Source organism: Sparus aurata, chromosome 12 (genome assembly GCF_900880675.1).
Source record: "Sparus aurata chromosome 12, fSpaAur1.1, whole genome shotgun sequence".
NCBI classification, from domain to species: Eukaryota; Metazoa; Chordata; class Actinopteri; order Spariformes; family Sparidae; genus Sparus; species Sparus aurata.
Genome location: NC_044198.1, coordinates 23,647,149 through 23,663,437, shown reverse-complemented (window position 1 = coordinate 23,663,437; position 16,289 = coordinate 23,647,149). Strand labels below are relative to the sequence as shown.

Sequence of the window (16,289 nt, the reverse complement as noted above, 5' to 3'; positions counted from 1 at the left end):
GTTTAAGTTGCTTAATTCATTAGGTCATCTCATCAGATAACCTGATGACAGTCTAAGTGCTGAAATGTTGTTGTCAATTAACTCTATTGCAAGTGAAGTGGACAGTGTGCGGGATTCGTTTTCCTGAATTTGTCGGCCTGCTACTACAGTCGCAGTCTGTTTTGGATTTTATGGTCTCCTACCGTTACTGTTTGACAGTTTTTTTTAAATGTATTTTTAGTAAACTGTTTTTTATTTGTTTATTCATTTATTTATTTACTTTGCTGAGGTTTGTATTAATTATTCCTGTGCATTCTGATGTATGATTTCTGTCTCTGAAACCCTGGCTATAAACAATTCGGTTCTTGTGGAGATGGTGGTGTTAAATGTAGGAAAATAAATGAATTTAAATAACGTAAGAAATGGAAAAAAAAATATTGAAAGTCTTTTTGAGTCTGCTTAACAACTGTAGAACATTTGTTGGCCCAATTATTTTGTTCAAGTTTAAAACTGTAGTCAGATATTTCAGTTTCAAACAAGTTCTGAATCAAATGTCTTCAGTCTGAAGTGGAACTAAAAGCCTCCGCGGCGCACTTCCCCTGTCGGAGCCTTAGAGCGTGGCACCCAGCGGAAGTAAACAGAAGCAGTTAGTAGCATTAGCTTCATGTGTGTAATGAGTGAAGTGAAGACGGTACTGAGTCACAGCGCAGCTCATCATTGGACGAGTTAAAAACAGAACAATGAGTTCAGTTGAGAGTTTGAGAGAGTTTGTCAACGAGCGACTAACTGCTGCTGCTGAAGAAATATTCAGCGTTTTTAAAACAACTATCGTCCAGTACGAGGAAGAGATCGATCGGCAGCGCGTCATGCTGGATATCTGCTGGAAACCCAAAGTAAAGTTACACAGGATAGGTGAGTAAAAGTTTATGATTTTAATAACAATATTATTCAGAGCCCCGGAGTGGCCACAGAGGGGGACATATGCATTGCAGCCACCTTTCACCACATCGAGCGAACAAACGAGCGTTTCCCGCGTTTCAGCTGCACGGCTGGGCGGCGAAACTCCGCCTCAGAAAATTATGATTTTAGACACTAAACGTTCTGAAAAATGTGGGGAACACTAAAACTCAACAGTAAGAGGTGTGTATCATTGGACCTATTAGGAAGACATTTCGGCATTGATTTTGAGTCAGTGGGTCAGATGAGATGGAAACTATTGGGAAAAATGTATAGATTTTACATTAAAAAACATTAATGGCAAATATGTGGAGCACTAAAGTCCTTTTAACGAGGTGTGTTCTAATCACCCAGTGTGTTAATACAATTCGGCATTGGTTTGGAGTCAGTGGGTCACATGACCTGGAAATTATTGAAACTTTGAGTATTTCTACTTGTTATTCTGCCTTTGTTCTGAGTGCCTCAGTGCCCTTGTGAATGAGGGATGCCTCTCAATGATCTCTGGAGGATAAATAAAGGTTGATTGGTTGATTAAATATTCTCTGTCTTTTGTTCTCTGCCCCTCCAGAGCTCCCACAGCAACATGTCTGTAAGGAGGAGGAGGTTCTCGCTGACCAGCAGCTCTGTAACCAGGAGAGGAACTCCAGTCTGGACCAAGAGGACCCAGAGCCTCCAGAGATTAAAGAGGAACAAGAGGAACTCTACACCAGTCAGGAGGGAGAGCCGCTTGTACTGAAGGTGGAGACGGATACTGTCCTGTTGACTCCAACACATGAGGAAAGTGACCACAGTGAAGCAGAACTAACAAGTGACCAGCAGCTCCTCTCTAACAACTCTCATGTAGCTGAGAGCCGAGACCAGAAAGGAGGAAAACATGGAGACTCAGGATCAGCTGGAGATGGAGAGCATAAGGAAAAGAAAAAACATCACGGAAGCAGAAGTCACAGTGATGATGCAAAAAACTCTACCTCATCAGACATTCAACATAGCACTGACCCAGGTAAAAAGTCCTTGTGTGACACATGTGGAAAGACTTTTAAGTTAAAATCCCAATTCAATATACACCTAAGAACCCACAGAGGTGAGAAGCAGTATTCTTGCAAAACATGTGGGAAAGCTTTCAGGTCTAATTTTGAATGGAAGCGGCACATGAGAAGCCACACAGGTGGGAGGCCATTTTTGTGCAACACATGTCAAAAGACATTCAGCTCTTGTGAAGACTTAATAAATCATAAGAGAATCCACACAGGTGGGAAACCGTATTCTTGCAAAACATGTGGGAAAGATTTCAGGTATAATTTTGAATGGAAGCGGCACATTAGAATCCACACAGGTGAAAGGCCATTTTCTTGCAACACATGTGGGAAAGATTTTGGGTCTCATGGCAACTTAAAAAAACATACGATAATCCACACAGGTGAGAAACCTTTTATCTGTAAAATTTGTGGGGTGGCTTTCAGGCAAAGTTATCGATTAACTAATCACACAAGAATCCACACAGGTGAGAAACCTTATACCTGTGAAATTTGTGGGGAGGCTTTCAGGCAGCGTTATCAATTAAGTTATCACTTGAGTATCCACACAGGTGAGAAACCGTATTCTTGCCAAATATGTGGGAAATCATTACGTAATACATGTAGTTTGAAAAGGCACATGAGAACCCACACAGGTGAGAAACCTTTTACCTGTGAAATTTGTGGGAAAGCTTTCACGCGAAAATTTTCATTAACAGTTCACATGAGAACCCACACAGGTGAGAAACCGTATCCTTGCCAGACATGTGGGAAAGATTTCAAGTCCCATTGTGAATTGAAGCAACACCTGAGAACCCACACAGGTGAGAAACCGTATTCTTGCAACACATGTCAGAACACATTCAGATCTAGTAACCACTTAAAAAGACATAAGAGAATCCACACAGTTGAGAAACCGTTTACTTGCAAAACATGTGGGAAAGTTTTCAGCCGACTCGCACACATAGCACTCCACATGAGAATCCACACAGGTGAGAAACGTTTTTCCTGTGAAATCTGTGGGGAGGCTTTCACTCTAAACAGTAATTTAACAGTTCACATGAGAATCCACACAGGTGAGAAACCGTATTCTTGACAAACATGTGGGAAATCAGTACGTGATTCATATAGTTTGGAAAGGCACATGAGAATCCACACAGGTGAGAAACCTTTTAACTGTGACATTTGTGGGGAGGCTTTCAGGGTTCGTACTCAGTTAACTTCTCACATGAGAACCCACACAGGTGAGAAACCGTAACCCTGCGAGACCTGGGGAAAGTTTGTCCGATCAGTATGCTTTGACGAGACATTTGATGACACGTACAGGCGAGTAGCCTTGTATTTGCTAAATATGTTGGAGGTGGATCAGTTCTAGTGTTTCATGTATAATTGCGCAACTGTAACTTTAAATGACGTACTTGAATCTGCTTCTATTATAATATTTTGACTAGTACGGACAATAGAAACACAGACAAAATCAAGGATGAATGGGAAAAGGAGAGCTGAGGAAACCTGCGAGGAATCTCTTTGTAATGTCAGTAGGTGTTCCATAAATGTCAGGCTTATATAAATCCAATTCAAGGTCATTAATAGACTACATTATACAAAATCTAGATTGCATAAGATGTATCTCCTATATGTGGTATATGAAGGTACAGTGCTCCAATCTTTGTGGTCATGTCCAAAAACTCAGCCATTCTGTGATAAAATATTTGACTGTCTGTCCGGAACGTATGACATCACTCTGAAGCCAGATCCACTAATAAGTGTTTTGGGGGCCACACTTGATTAAGCTGCTAAATTTCAGTCTCAAGCAGTTTTATTTATCATGGTACTGGCAAAAAAGGGAGTCGGTTCCAACTTCTGAGATGTGGATTAGTGAACTGAGCAGTGTATTACATCTGGACGAGCTCAGATATCACTTAAACAAGAAGCTTGAGTTATTGACAAATATTTGGAATCCTATTTAAACTTTTATAACTAGCAATGTTTGATAGTCTTATAATTTTACTAGTTATCTCTGTTTCCCAAGTATAAATTTATCTTGCTCATGTTAACATCCTTGTATTATTGTAATGAGCCTCCTGTTTGCCTTTGCCCCATGTGCCTGAGTGCCTTTGCTTTGTAAGCATCACCAACATGATATGTCTGACATCCAAATACCAAAACACTCTCGCTTTTTTTTCTTTTCCTGTCTTTTGACAAGTTGCCATCATTCCTTTACACGTTTGTGTTTGTTTATTTTAACGGTATGTTCTTTGTTAACTTATAACAGTGTTAGAGGAAATGTGTATTGTAATGCAGAGGGTACAAGGAGTCTTTGTTTTGTTTGCCTGTAACTATTTTTTTTTTCTTGATGACCACTTGTACTCAGTTTGACATGCTGAGAATTTCGTTTTATACAGTGATTGAGGGGTGGGGGGTATTCTGCAAGCACAATTTCTCTTTAATTTAGACACATTTGTGTACTTTCGTTCGTTAAGTACGAATATGATCGGTCAAATAACTTTATTTGAACTACAAATTACAGGACCAGCCGTATGAGTGTATACCTTGCTGTCAATGGTTGTTTACCCTTTTGTGAAAAAACAATAAGACATGTTTCAAAAAATAAATAAATACTTGCCATTGGACCACCAAGTTTTATTTTCCTTTTTTTATCTTATTTTATTTTATTTTGAGGGGCGGGTGGTTTCTCCCCTTCTCTGATGAACTGTATGGATGGCGTTATCTCGTACTGTTCTGATGCTTTCTCTGTCTCTCCCGCTCCAAGATGTCAGCCAGTGCACAGAGAACCTTGTCATGGCGCCATCTGTATCTTCCCTGGCTGAGAGCTATCTTGCATCCCGCCAGTATGTGCGCCATTGTTCCAATCCCGCCGCATAGCCGACACAATGGGTCCTCCCTCATTCCCCATATGTGGAGGTTTGTCGGTGATACAAGGGTGTCATACACAGAGCGGAGCAGGAAAGAGATGGGAAAGGGCTCCAGTCTCCAGATCTCAGGCCACGTGATCTTCCGCTTTGGCAGGTCCCACTTTGTCCAGGCTCCTTGTGATCCAAGTTCGACGGCCCTAGACCTGCGCCTTTCTTCCTCCAGGTGTCGGACCTCGTCTTGGATCATGTCCCTCCTCTGCAGTGTTAGAGGAGGGATACAAAAACATTACAGTCTGCAGAGTTTCACATTTTAATGCCATTTTTTTCTTCTTGAGACCTGATTAACACCTGTATCTACATTAAATCATGAGATCAATGGGAAAAAATACCAATCGAGAGAAAGTTAAAAATAAGGAGACCCCAAGGCAAAGTGTTGGCAGGTTTGGTGTAAGCTTCTTGCAAAGTTCACTTACTTTTTTCTTCACTGCATTGTACTCTGTTCAATTCAGACACTTGAAATGAGGCTGTGACTATATTGTCCCTCATTTGACTGCACATACAGTTTGACGCATATTTACACCCAAAGAGTTTGCTTACCAAGTTCACTTACATTTTTCTTCACTGTATTGTACTCTATTGTATTGTAGCTGAAAAGATATATATATTAATTATTAACCTGTTTATATCTAAGAAGAATTTAGCCATCTTGATTTATGGATTATAAACTCCGTTGCTGTGAAATCAGACACTTGAAATCAGTGTTGCTTTATTTCCAGATATGTAATATCTCCTACATATGATTTAAGCAATATTCACTACAAATCTGTGGGTGTTGAATCTACAGACATGGCCGGATTGACCTTCTAGAAGGTCCAGGAGCAACAGTGAGTTGGTGGGCACCTTATAACCCTTCTGTTCCTGTCACACTCAGTGTTCCCAGTTGAAGCAAAGTATTCATTTCTTCACCAGGTTTACAAGCCTACTTCACCAGCACTCAACTTAAATCATGTATCCTGCACATTCTGCTTCAGTATATACCTAAATAAAGTCACAATTAATCATATTAAAACAAATCATATGGTGTACTCGACTTTTGAGGCTCCCAGCGGCGCCTTGGCTTGATCATACGAGTATTAAACCGAAATCAGATTTTCAAACAAATGTATCTTATTTCTGTAGAAGTTACATTTTGATTGTGTTGAATGATTAAAGGTTTTTTACCATATATTTAAATGTACACATCAGCAAAATCTGTCATATGGTCAGAATAATACCGTAAATGTTATGCCGTTTAAGTTGCTTAATTCATTAGGTCATCTCATCAGATAACCTGATGACGGTCTAAGTGCCAGAATGTTGTTGTCAATAAACTTTATTGCAAGTGAAGTGGACAGTGTGCGGAAGTATTTTTCCTGATTTTTTCGGCCTGCTACTACAGTTGCAGTCTGTTTTGGATTTTATGGTCTCCTACCGTTAGTGTTTGACAGTTTTTTTAAAATGAATTTTTAGTAAACTGTTTTTTAATGATTTTTTTTCTACTTTGCTGAGGTTTGTATTAATTATTCCTGTGCATTCTGATGTATGATTTCTGTCTCTGAAACCCTGGCTATAAACAATTTGGTTCTTGTGGAGATGGTGGTGTTAAATATAGGTAAATTAAATTAATTTAAATTACATGTAAGAAATGGAAAAAAAATATCAAAAGTTTTTTTGAGTCTGCTTAACAATTGGAGAATATGTGTTGGCCCAATCATTTTGTTCAAGTTTAAAACTGTGGTCAGATATTTCAGTTTCAAACAAGTTAGGAATTAAATGTCTTCAGTCTGTAGCGGAACTGAAAGCCTCCGCGGCGCACTTCCCCTGTCGGAGCCTTAGAGCGTGGCACCCAGCGGAAGTAAACAGTAGCAGTTAGTAGCATTAGCTTCATGTTTGTAATGAGTGAAGTGAAGAGAAGACGGTACTGAGTCACAGCGCAGCTCATCATTGGACGAGTTAAAAACAGAGCAATGAGTTCAGTTGAGAGTTTGAGAGAGTTTGTCAACGAGCGACTAACTGCTGCTGCTGAAGAAATATTCAGCGTTTTTAAAACAACTATCGTCCAGTACGAGGAAGAGATCGATCGGCAGCGCGTCATGCTGGATATCTGCTGGAAACCCCAAGTAAAGTTACACAGGATAGGTGAGTAAAAGTTTATTATTTTAATAACAATGTTATTCAGAGCCCAGGAGTGGCCACAGAGGGGGACATGTACATCGCAGCCACGTTTCACCACATCGAGCGAACAAACTGGTGCTTCCCGCGTTTCAGCTGCACGGCTGAGCTCCGAAGATCGCGGCGAAACTTCGCTCAGAAAATGATGATTTTACACACAAAACGTTCCGGAAAATGTGAGGAAAACTAAAACTCAACAGAAAGCGGTGTGTCTGATTCAACTTCTTAGGAAAACATTTCGGCATTGTTGTTAAGTCAGTGGGTTAGATGAGATGGAAACAGTTGGAAAAAATTTAGTTTTTAAATAAAAAAAAACATTAATAGCAAATATGTGGAGCACTAAAGTCCTTTTGAAAGGTGTGTCCTAATCACCCAAGGTGTTAATACAATTCGGCATTGGTTTGGAGTCAGTGGGTCACATGACCTGGAAGTTATTGAAACTTTGAGTATTTCTACTTGTTATTCTGCCTTTGTTCTGTGTGCCTCAGTGCCCTTGTGAATGAGGGTTGCCTCTCAATGATCTCTGGAGGATAAATAAAGGTTGATTGGTTGATTAAATATTCTTTGTCTTTTGTTCTCTGTCCCTCCAGAGCTCCCACAGCAACATGTCTGTAAGGAGGAGGAGGTTCTCACTGACCAGCAGCTCTGTAACCAGGAGAGGAACTCCAGTCTGGACCAAGAGGACCCAGAGCCTCCAGAGATTAAAGAGGAACAGGAGGAACTCTGCATTCAGGAGGGAGAGCAGCTTGTACTGAAGGTGGAGACGGATACCGTCATGTTGACTCCAACACATGAGGAAAGTGACCACAGTGAAGCAGAACCAACAAGTGACCAGCAGCTCCTCTCTAACAACTCTGATGTAGCTGAGAGCCGAGACCAGAAAGGAGGAAAACATGCAGACTCAGGATCAGCTGGAGATGGAGAGCCAAAGGAAAAGAAAAAACATCACGGAAGCAAAAGTCACAGTGATGATGCCAAAAACTCTACCTCAACAGACATTGAACATAACACTGACCCAGGTAAAAAGTCCTTCAAATGTGACACATGTGGAAAGACTTTTAAGTTCAAGTCCCAATTGACTATACACCTAAGAACCCACACAGGTGAGAAGAAGTATTCTTGTAAAACATGTGGGAAAGCTTTCACGCTAAACTGTTCCTTAAAAGTTCACATGAGAACCCACACAGGTGAGAAGCCGTATTCTTGCCAAACATGTGGGAAAGATTTCAGGTCTAATTTTGAATGGAAGCAACACATGAGAAACCACACAGGTGGGAGGCCATTTTTTTGTAACACATGTGAAAAGACATTCAGCTCTTGTGAAGACTTAATAAAACATAAGAGAATCCACACAGGTGAGAAACCGTATTCTTGCCAAATATGTGGGAAAGATTTTGGCTCTCGTGGCAACTTAAAAAAACATACGATAATCCACACAGATGAGAAACCTTTTATCTGTAAAATTTGTGGGGTGGCTTTCAGGCATAGTTATCGATTAACTAATCACACGAGAATCCACACAGGTGAGAAACCTTATATCTGTGAAATTTGTGGGGAGGCTTTCAGGCAGCGTGGTCAATTAAGTTATCACATGAGTATCCACACAGGTGAGAAACCGTATTCTTGCCAAATATGTGGGAAATCATTACGTAATACATGTAGTTTGAACAGGCACACAAGAATACACACAGGTGAGAAGCCGTTTACTTGCAAAACATGTGGGAAAGCTTTCAAGCGAAACTGTTCCTTAACAGTTCACATGAGAACCCACACAGGTGAGAAACCGTATTCTTGCCAAACATGTGGGAAAGATTTCAAGTCTCATTGTGAATTGAAGCAACACATGAGAACCCACACAGGTGAGAGGCCATTTTCTTGCAACACATGTCAGAAGACATTCACTTTTCAGTCTGCTTTTACAAACCATTTGAGAGTCCACACAGGTGAGAAACCGTTTACTTGCAAAACATGTGGGAAAGCTTTCAGCCGACTCGCACACATAGCACTCCACATGAGAATCCACACAGGTGAGAAACCTTTTACCTGTGAAATTTGTGGGCAGGCTTTCACTCTTAACAGTAATTTAACAGTTCACATGAGAATCCACACAGGTGAGAAACGGTATTCTTGCCAAATATGTGGGAAATCAGTACGTGATTCATATATTTTGAAAAGGCACATGAGAATCCACACAGGTGAGAAACCTTTTAACTGTGGAATTTGTGGGGAGGATTTCAGGTTTCATGCTCAATTAACTTCTCACATGAGAACCCACACAGGTGAGAAACCGTAACCCTGTGAGACCTGGGGAAAGTTTGTCTGATCAGTCTGCTTTGACAAGACATTTGATGACGTGTACAGGCAAGTAGCCTTGTATTTGCAAAATATGTCGGAGGTGGATCAGTTCTAGTGTTTAATGTGTATTTGCGCAACTGTAACTTTAAATGACGTACTTGAAGAATCCTCAGAGGATCAATATACACAGGAGGAATGATGAGCTGATGCTGAATGTGTACAATTTCCACTTGAGAAGATGTCAAAACGTGTTTGTGTCTATCTTCATGCTGATTTGCCCATATTTGTTAACAACATGATTAAAAAGTCGAGTTAATAAGTCTCATCTGTCCCACTTATTATCGCTCCTCGTGTCCTGCTTTTATACAAAGTGATGTGTTAAATACTTGTAGTTTTTACAGTCGCTTCCATGTATGTAACCAAAAAGTTAGCTGTTAGTTCAAAGTAGCAGTTAGAAAAGAGTACAGCATTTCTTTGTGGAATTATGCAGAGTAGATCAACACCTTAATACAAGGAGTACATAAACATAGTGTAAACACACTGCGTGAAAAGAACACTTTCACTTCACTTCATCACTTCACTTCATCTGCTGTGTGCAGCTGCCCTCTGCTGTGATATCATATTCCAGTTTCACTTTCTTTTAACTTGAAACCAATCTATGAAGTGTTGCTTCATTTCCAGCTATGAAACATCTCCTGCATATAATTTAAGCAATATTCACTACAAATCTGTGGGTGTTGAATCTACAGACATGGCCGGATTGACCTTCTAGAAGGTCCAGGGGCAACAATGAGTTGGTGGGCACCTTATAACCCTTCTGCTCCTGTCACACTCAGTGTTCCCAGTTGAAGCAAAGTATTCATTTCTTCACCAGGTTTACAAGCCCGCTTCACCAGCACTCAACTTAAATCATGTATTCTGCACATTCTGCTTCAGTATATACCTAAATAAAGTCACAATTAATCATATTAAAACAAATCACATGGTGTACTTGATTTCTGAGGCTCCCGGCAGCGCTTTGGCTTGATCATACGAGTATTAAACCAAAATCAGATTTTCAAACAAACGTATCTTATTTCTGTAGAAATTACGTTTTGATTAAGCTGAATGATGAAAGGTTGTATACCATATATTCAAACGAACACATCAGCAAAATCTGTCATGATCAGAATAATACTGTAAATGTTATGCCGTTTAAGTTGCTTAATTCATTAGGTCATCTCATCAGATAACTTGATGACGGTCTAAGTGCCAAAATGTTGTTGTCAATAAACTTTATTGCAAGTGAAGTGGACAGTGTACGGGAGTCGTTTTCCTGATTTTGTCGGCCTGCTACTACAGTTGCAGTCTGTTTTGGATTTTATGGTCTCCTACCGTTACTGTTTGACACATTTTTTTATTATTATTATTGTTTTTTGAGTAAACTGTTTTTTAATTATTTTTTTTTACTTTGCTGAGGTTTGTATTAATTATTCCTGTGCATTCTGATGTATGATTTCTGTCTCTGAATCCCTGGCTATGAACAATTTGGTTCTTGTGGAGATGGTGGTGTTAAATTTAGATAAATTAAATTAATTTAAATAACAAAAAAATATTAAAAGTCTTTTTGAGTCTGCTTAACAATATGTGTTGGCCGAATTAATTGGTTCAAGTTTAAAACTGTAGTCAGACATTTCAGTTTCAAACAAGTTCTGAATTAAATGTCTTCAGTCTGAAGTGGAACTAAAAGCATCCGCGGCGCACTTCCCCTGTCGGAGCCTTAGAGCGTGGCACCCAGCGGAAGTAAACAGAAGCAGTTGGTAGCATGAGCTGCATGTGTGTAATGAGTGAAGTGAAGACAGTACTGAGTCACAGCGCAGCTCATTATTTGACGAGTTAAAAACAGAGCAATGAGTTCAGTTGAGAGTTTGAGAGAGTTTGTCAACGAGCGACTAACTGCTGCTGCTGAAGAAATATTCAGCGTTTTTAAAACAACTATCGTCCAGTACGAGGAAGAGATCGATCGGCAGCGCGTCATGCTGGATATCTGCTGGAAACCCCAAGTAAAGTTACACAGGATAGGTGAGTAAAAGTTTATTATTTTGGTAACACTAATGTTCAGAGACCTGGAGTGGCCACGTTTCACCACATCGAGCGAACAAACGAATGTTTCCCGTGTTTTGGTTCATTCCACTCCGGGACTCCGGAGGTTCTGAGTTTCCACTGCGCGGCTGAGCTCCATTCTAGAGAAGACCGCGGCGAAACTCCGCTCAGAAAATGATGATTTTACACACAAAACGTTCCGAAAAATGTGAGGAAAACTAAAACTCAACAGAAAGAGGTGTGTCTGATTCAACTTCTTAGGAAAACATTTCGGCATTGATGTTGAGTCAGTGGGTTAGATGAGATGGAAACAGTTGGAAAAAATTTAGTTTTTAAATTAAAAAAAAACATTAATGGCAAATATGTGGAGCACTAAAGTCCTTTTAACAAGGTGTGTCCTAATCACCCAGTGTGTTAATACAATTCGGCATTGGTTTGGAGTCAGTGGGTCACATGACCTGGAAGCTATTGAAACTTTGAGTATTTCTTCTTGTTATTCTGCCTTTGTTCTGAGTGCCTCAGTGCCCTTGTATTCACAAGAGGGTTGCCTCTCAATGATCTCTGGACGATAAATAAAGGTTGGTTGGTTGATTAAATATTCTGTCTTTTGTTCTCTGTCCCTCCAGAGCTCCCACAGCAACATGTCTGTAAGGAGGAGGAGGTTCTCGCTGACCAGCAGCTCTGTAACCAGGAGAGGAACTCCAGTCTGGACCAAGAGGACCCAGAGCCTCCAGAGATTAAAGAGGAACAGGGGGAACTCTGCACCAGTCAGGAGGGAGAGCAGCTTGTAAAGAATGTGGAGACGGATACCGTCATGTTGACTCCAGCGTATGTGGAAAGTGAAGCAGAACCAACAAGTAACCAGCAGCTCCTCTCTAACAACTCTGATGTAGCTGAGAGCCGAGACCAGAAAGGAGGAAAACATGGAGACTCAGGATCAGCTAGAGGTGGAGAGCCAAAGGAAAAGAAAAAACATCACGGAAGCAAAAGTCACAGTGATGATGCAAAAAACTCTACCTCATCAGACATTCAACATAACACTGACCCAGGTAAAAATTCCTTCAAATGTGACACATGTGGAAAGACTTTTAAGTTAAAGTCCCAATTGACTGTACACCTAAGTGTCCACCCAGATGAGAAGAAGTATTCTTGCAAAACATGTGGAAAAAATTTCAGGATTCGTTGTCAATTTACAGTCCACATGAGAACTCACACAGGTGAGAAGCCGTATTCTTGCCAAACATGTGAGAAAGATTTCAGGTCTAATTTTGAATGCAAGCAGCACATGAGAAGCCACACAGGTGAGAGGCCATTTTCTTGCAACACATGTCAGAAGACATTCACCTCTAGTGACAACTTAAAAAAACATAATAGAATCCACACAGGTGAGAAACCGTTTACTTGCAAAACATGTGGGAAAGCTTTCAGCCAACGTTCACACGTAGAACTCCACATGAGAATCCACACAGGTGAGAAACCGTATTCTTGCCAAACATGTGGGAAGACTTTCATCTCCTGTGGCGACTTAAAAAGACATACGAGAATCCACAGTGAGAAACCTTATACCTGTGAAATTTGTGGGGAGGCTTTCAGGAAGCGTTATCAATTATCTTATCACATGAAAATCCACACAGATGAGAATCGGTATTCTTGCCAAATATGTGGGAAATCATTACGTAATTCATGTAGTTTGAAAAGGCACACAAGAATCCACACAGGTGAGAAGCCGTTTACTTGCAAAACATGTGGGAAAGCTTTCATGCTAAAGAGAACCTTAACAGTTCACATGATGACCCACACAGGTGAGAAACCTTTTACCTGTGAAATTTGTGGGGAGGCTTTCATGCTTCGTGCTCAGTTAACTTGTCACATGAGAACCCACACAGGCGAGAAACCGTATTCTTGCAAAACATGCGGGAAAGCTTACATGCTAAGCAAAAGCTTACTTTGTCACACGAGAACCCACACAGATGAGAAACCTTTTAACTGTGGAATTTGTGGGGAGGCTTTCAGGGGTCGTCGTCAGTTAACTTCTCACACGAGAACCCACACAGGTGAGAAACCGTAACCTTGCGAGACCTGGGGAAAGTTTGTCTGATCAGTCTGCTTTGATGAGACATTCGATGACACGTACAGGCGAGTAGCCTTGTATTTGCAAAATATGTTGGAGGTGGTTCAGTTCTCGTGTTTCATGTATAATTGCGCAACTGTAACTTTAAATGACGTACTTGAAGAATCCTCAGAGGATCAATATACACAGGAGGAATGATAGCTGATGCTGAATGTGTACAATTCCCCCTTGAGAAGATGTCAAAATATGTTTTTGTGTCTATCTTCATGCTGATTTGCCCATATTTGTTAACAACATGATTAAAAAGTCGAATTAATAAGTCTCACGTGTCCCACTTATTATCGCTCCTCCTGTCCTGCTTTTATATAAACAGTCGTATGTTAAAAAGTTGTTTTTACAGTAGCTTCCATGTATGTAACCAAAAAGTTAGCTGTTAGTTCATAGTAGCAGTTTAGAAAAGAGTACCACATTTCTTTGTGGAATTAAGCAGAGTAGATCTACACCTTAATACAAGGAGTACACAAACACAAACATGTGTGAACACACTGTGAAAAGAGTGTGTGAAAACCCTAAGTAAAGTTACACAGGATCGGTGAGTAAAAGTTCATTATTTTGGTAACATGAATGTTCACAGCCCTGAGGCCTGTACTGCTAAGGGGGCTCAACATAGCCAGGCTTTGTGCTGATGATGCAGCTCAACAAAGCCCAAAGTCCCCAATCGGAGTTAAACGGCACTGCGACAGTGGTTATCAACTTACTTTGTCAAGTCTGATTCTCTGCTTTCACATAAAAGGGGGCGTTTGACATCATATTATTCTACTTCCGTGCGAAAATGGATCGATCCCGGGCCACATATTTTACTCAAGATGAGCAGATTCTTATTATGTAAGGCTATGAAGAATTCAAAGAAACCATCACGGCAAAAAGTAACGCCGCCAATAGAGCGAGGGAGGGCTGCTGGCAGAAAATTGCTGACCGTGTAAATGCATAAGTTAACAATGATTAATACTATGATCAATATTATATTAAGCCCTTCGTGTTTTAATTTCTGAAAGCTCAACATTGTGCAACTTTTACATATTAACCCTCATCCATTTAAAAAATAAATAAACTGAAGCAACAACTATTTTTTTCATTTTTGAATGATGTCTATATTGTTTTCACATTTTACTGACCTCAGTTATCGAATGCATGTGTGTGTTTTATTGAAAGCCAGGCTGAGTGTGCGTAGGCTATAAATGTTCAGGGTTTTGTTTTTGTAGTACTGTGTCGGGATTAAGAAACAAATGTAGCTACTGTCCCTGCACAATGACAGTAAAGACCTTTTTGACAGTGAAAATAGCTCAAGCCTGTAAGATTTGTGTTTGGGCGTACACTGCCCTACTACGGGTGAAACATTGATCAGTTCATCAGTTTATTCATGGCCACATCAAAGAAATAATTAACTTTACTCATTATCTGTGACAAATAAATACTAGGTTGGCCTAATTAATATTTCATATTGCATTTTATTAAGATGTGGAAGCAGCAGTCGGACATGGCAGCAAGTTAGAGCCAAATACAAAAACATCATTCAAAGTGGTATGTAGCCAAGCTGCCCCATCATTTTGTCAGTGTGTGTTCTTGCCCAGATTTTCTGCATCACCAACTGAATGTAAGTAGGTTCCCATGGCAAAAAGACGAAGGGCTACACAAACAGTTTGCCCGACAGTGAGCGCACAGCTTCTTCGAGTGGCATTCCTGACACTCGGCTCAGTAAGTGAGCAAATGTACCGTATTCCCTCGGCTGAAAATCTATATCGCTCATAGAGAATTTCATCAGGAAATGCCAGCGGGTCAGCGCGATCTCGAAGAAGCCGCTCACGTCGTAGTGCTGCCCGAATTATTCTTGCTCCCAGGTCCACCGGGTTCTCAATGAATGGTGACGCCATCTCTGAATGAGTTGCACAGTGAAACAGCGGCGCTCTTATAGCTGAAACTCTGAACATAACCTGGTCGGGACGCGAAACTGTTCCTTAACTGTTCACATGAGAACCCACACAGGTGAGAAACCGTATTCTTGCCAGACATGTGGGAAAGATTTCGGGTCTCATTGTGAATTGAAGCAACACATGAGAACCCACACAGGTGAGAGGCCATTTTCTTGCAACACATGTCAGAAGACATTCACTTTTCAGTCTGCTTTTACAACCCATTTGAGAATCCACACAGGTGAGAAACCGTTTACTTGCAAAACATGTGGGAAAGCTTTCAGCCGACTCACACACATAGCACTCCACATGAGAATCCACACAGGTGAGAAACCTTTTACCTGTGAAATTTGTGGGGAGGCTTTCACTCTAAACAGTAATTTAGCAGTTCACATGAGAATCCACACAGGTGAGAAACCTTATTCTTGCCCAACGTGTGGAAAATCAGTACGTGATTCATATAGTTTGGAAAGGCACATGAGAATCCACACAGGTGAGAAACCTTTTAACTGTGGAATTTGTGGGGAGGATTTCAGGTATTGTTAGGTTTAACACTGAATAAAACAATCACAAACAGACACGGACTCAGAGTTTGTCTTTCTTTGCAAAGGGGAAGCACGGAGGTCAGCACTGTGAGTCTGACCATCAGCGTTCCAACGAGTTCTTCCCCATGCACATCTTTTATTGTCATACGTTTGGGCGTGATCGCATATGATTGGTTCTTACAAGATAACAAGTTGTAGAGTGTTGCTATGCAAGATTCAGGCACATATACATTTCTGTGGTTAATGAGGTGTAACGTAACGCTCCCACCTTCTCTGTTTCAGGCATGTTC

At 40.6% G+C, this 16,289-nt stretch overlaps 3 protein-coding genes across 3 annotated transcripts; all 3 read left to right on the top strand.

Annotated features, from left to right (window-relative positions):
* Positions 1–1,562: 1,562 nt before the first annotated feature.
* LOC115593344 (zinc finger protein 665-like) lies at positions 1,563–4,582 on the top strand. Its single transcript, XM_030436861.1, has one exon. The coding sequence runs from the start codon at positions 2,086–2,088 to the stop codon at positions 3,043–3,045; it is 960 nt and encodes a 319-aa protein (XP_030292721.1). The 5' UTR covers positions 1,563–2,085; the 3' UTR covers positions 3,046–4,582.
* Positions 4,583–7,761: 3,179 nt separating this feature from the next.
* Positions 7,762–9,656, top strand: LOC115593339 (zinc finger protein 501-like). The gene has a single exon (XM_030436856.1). It carries the CDS (start codon positions 7,812–7,814, stop codon positions 9,327–9,329), a length of 1,518 nt encoding a protein of 505 aa, XP_030292716.1. The 5' UTR covers positions 7,762–7,811; the 3' UTR covers positions 9,330–9,656.
* Positions 9,657–12,102: 2,446 nt separating this feature from the next.
* Positions 12,103–13,806, top strand: LOC115593341 (zinc finger protein OZF-like). The gene has a single exon (XM_030436858.1). The coding sequence runs from the start codon at positions 12,228–12,230 to the stop codon at positions 13,479–13,481; it is 1,254 nt and encodes a 417-aa protein (XP_030292718.1). The 5' UTR covers positions 12,103–12,227; the 3' UTR covers positions 13,482–13,806.
* Positions 13,807–16,289: the final 2,483 nt, after the last annotated feature.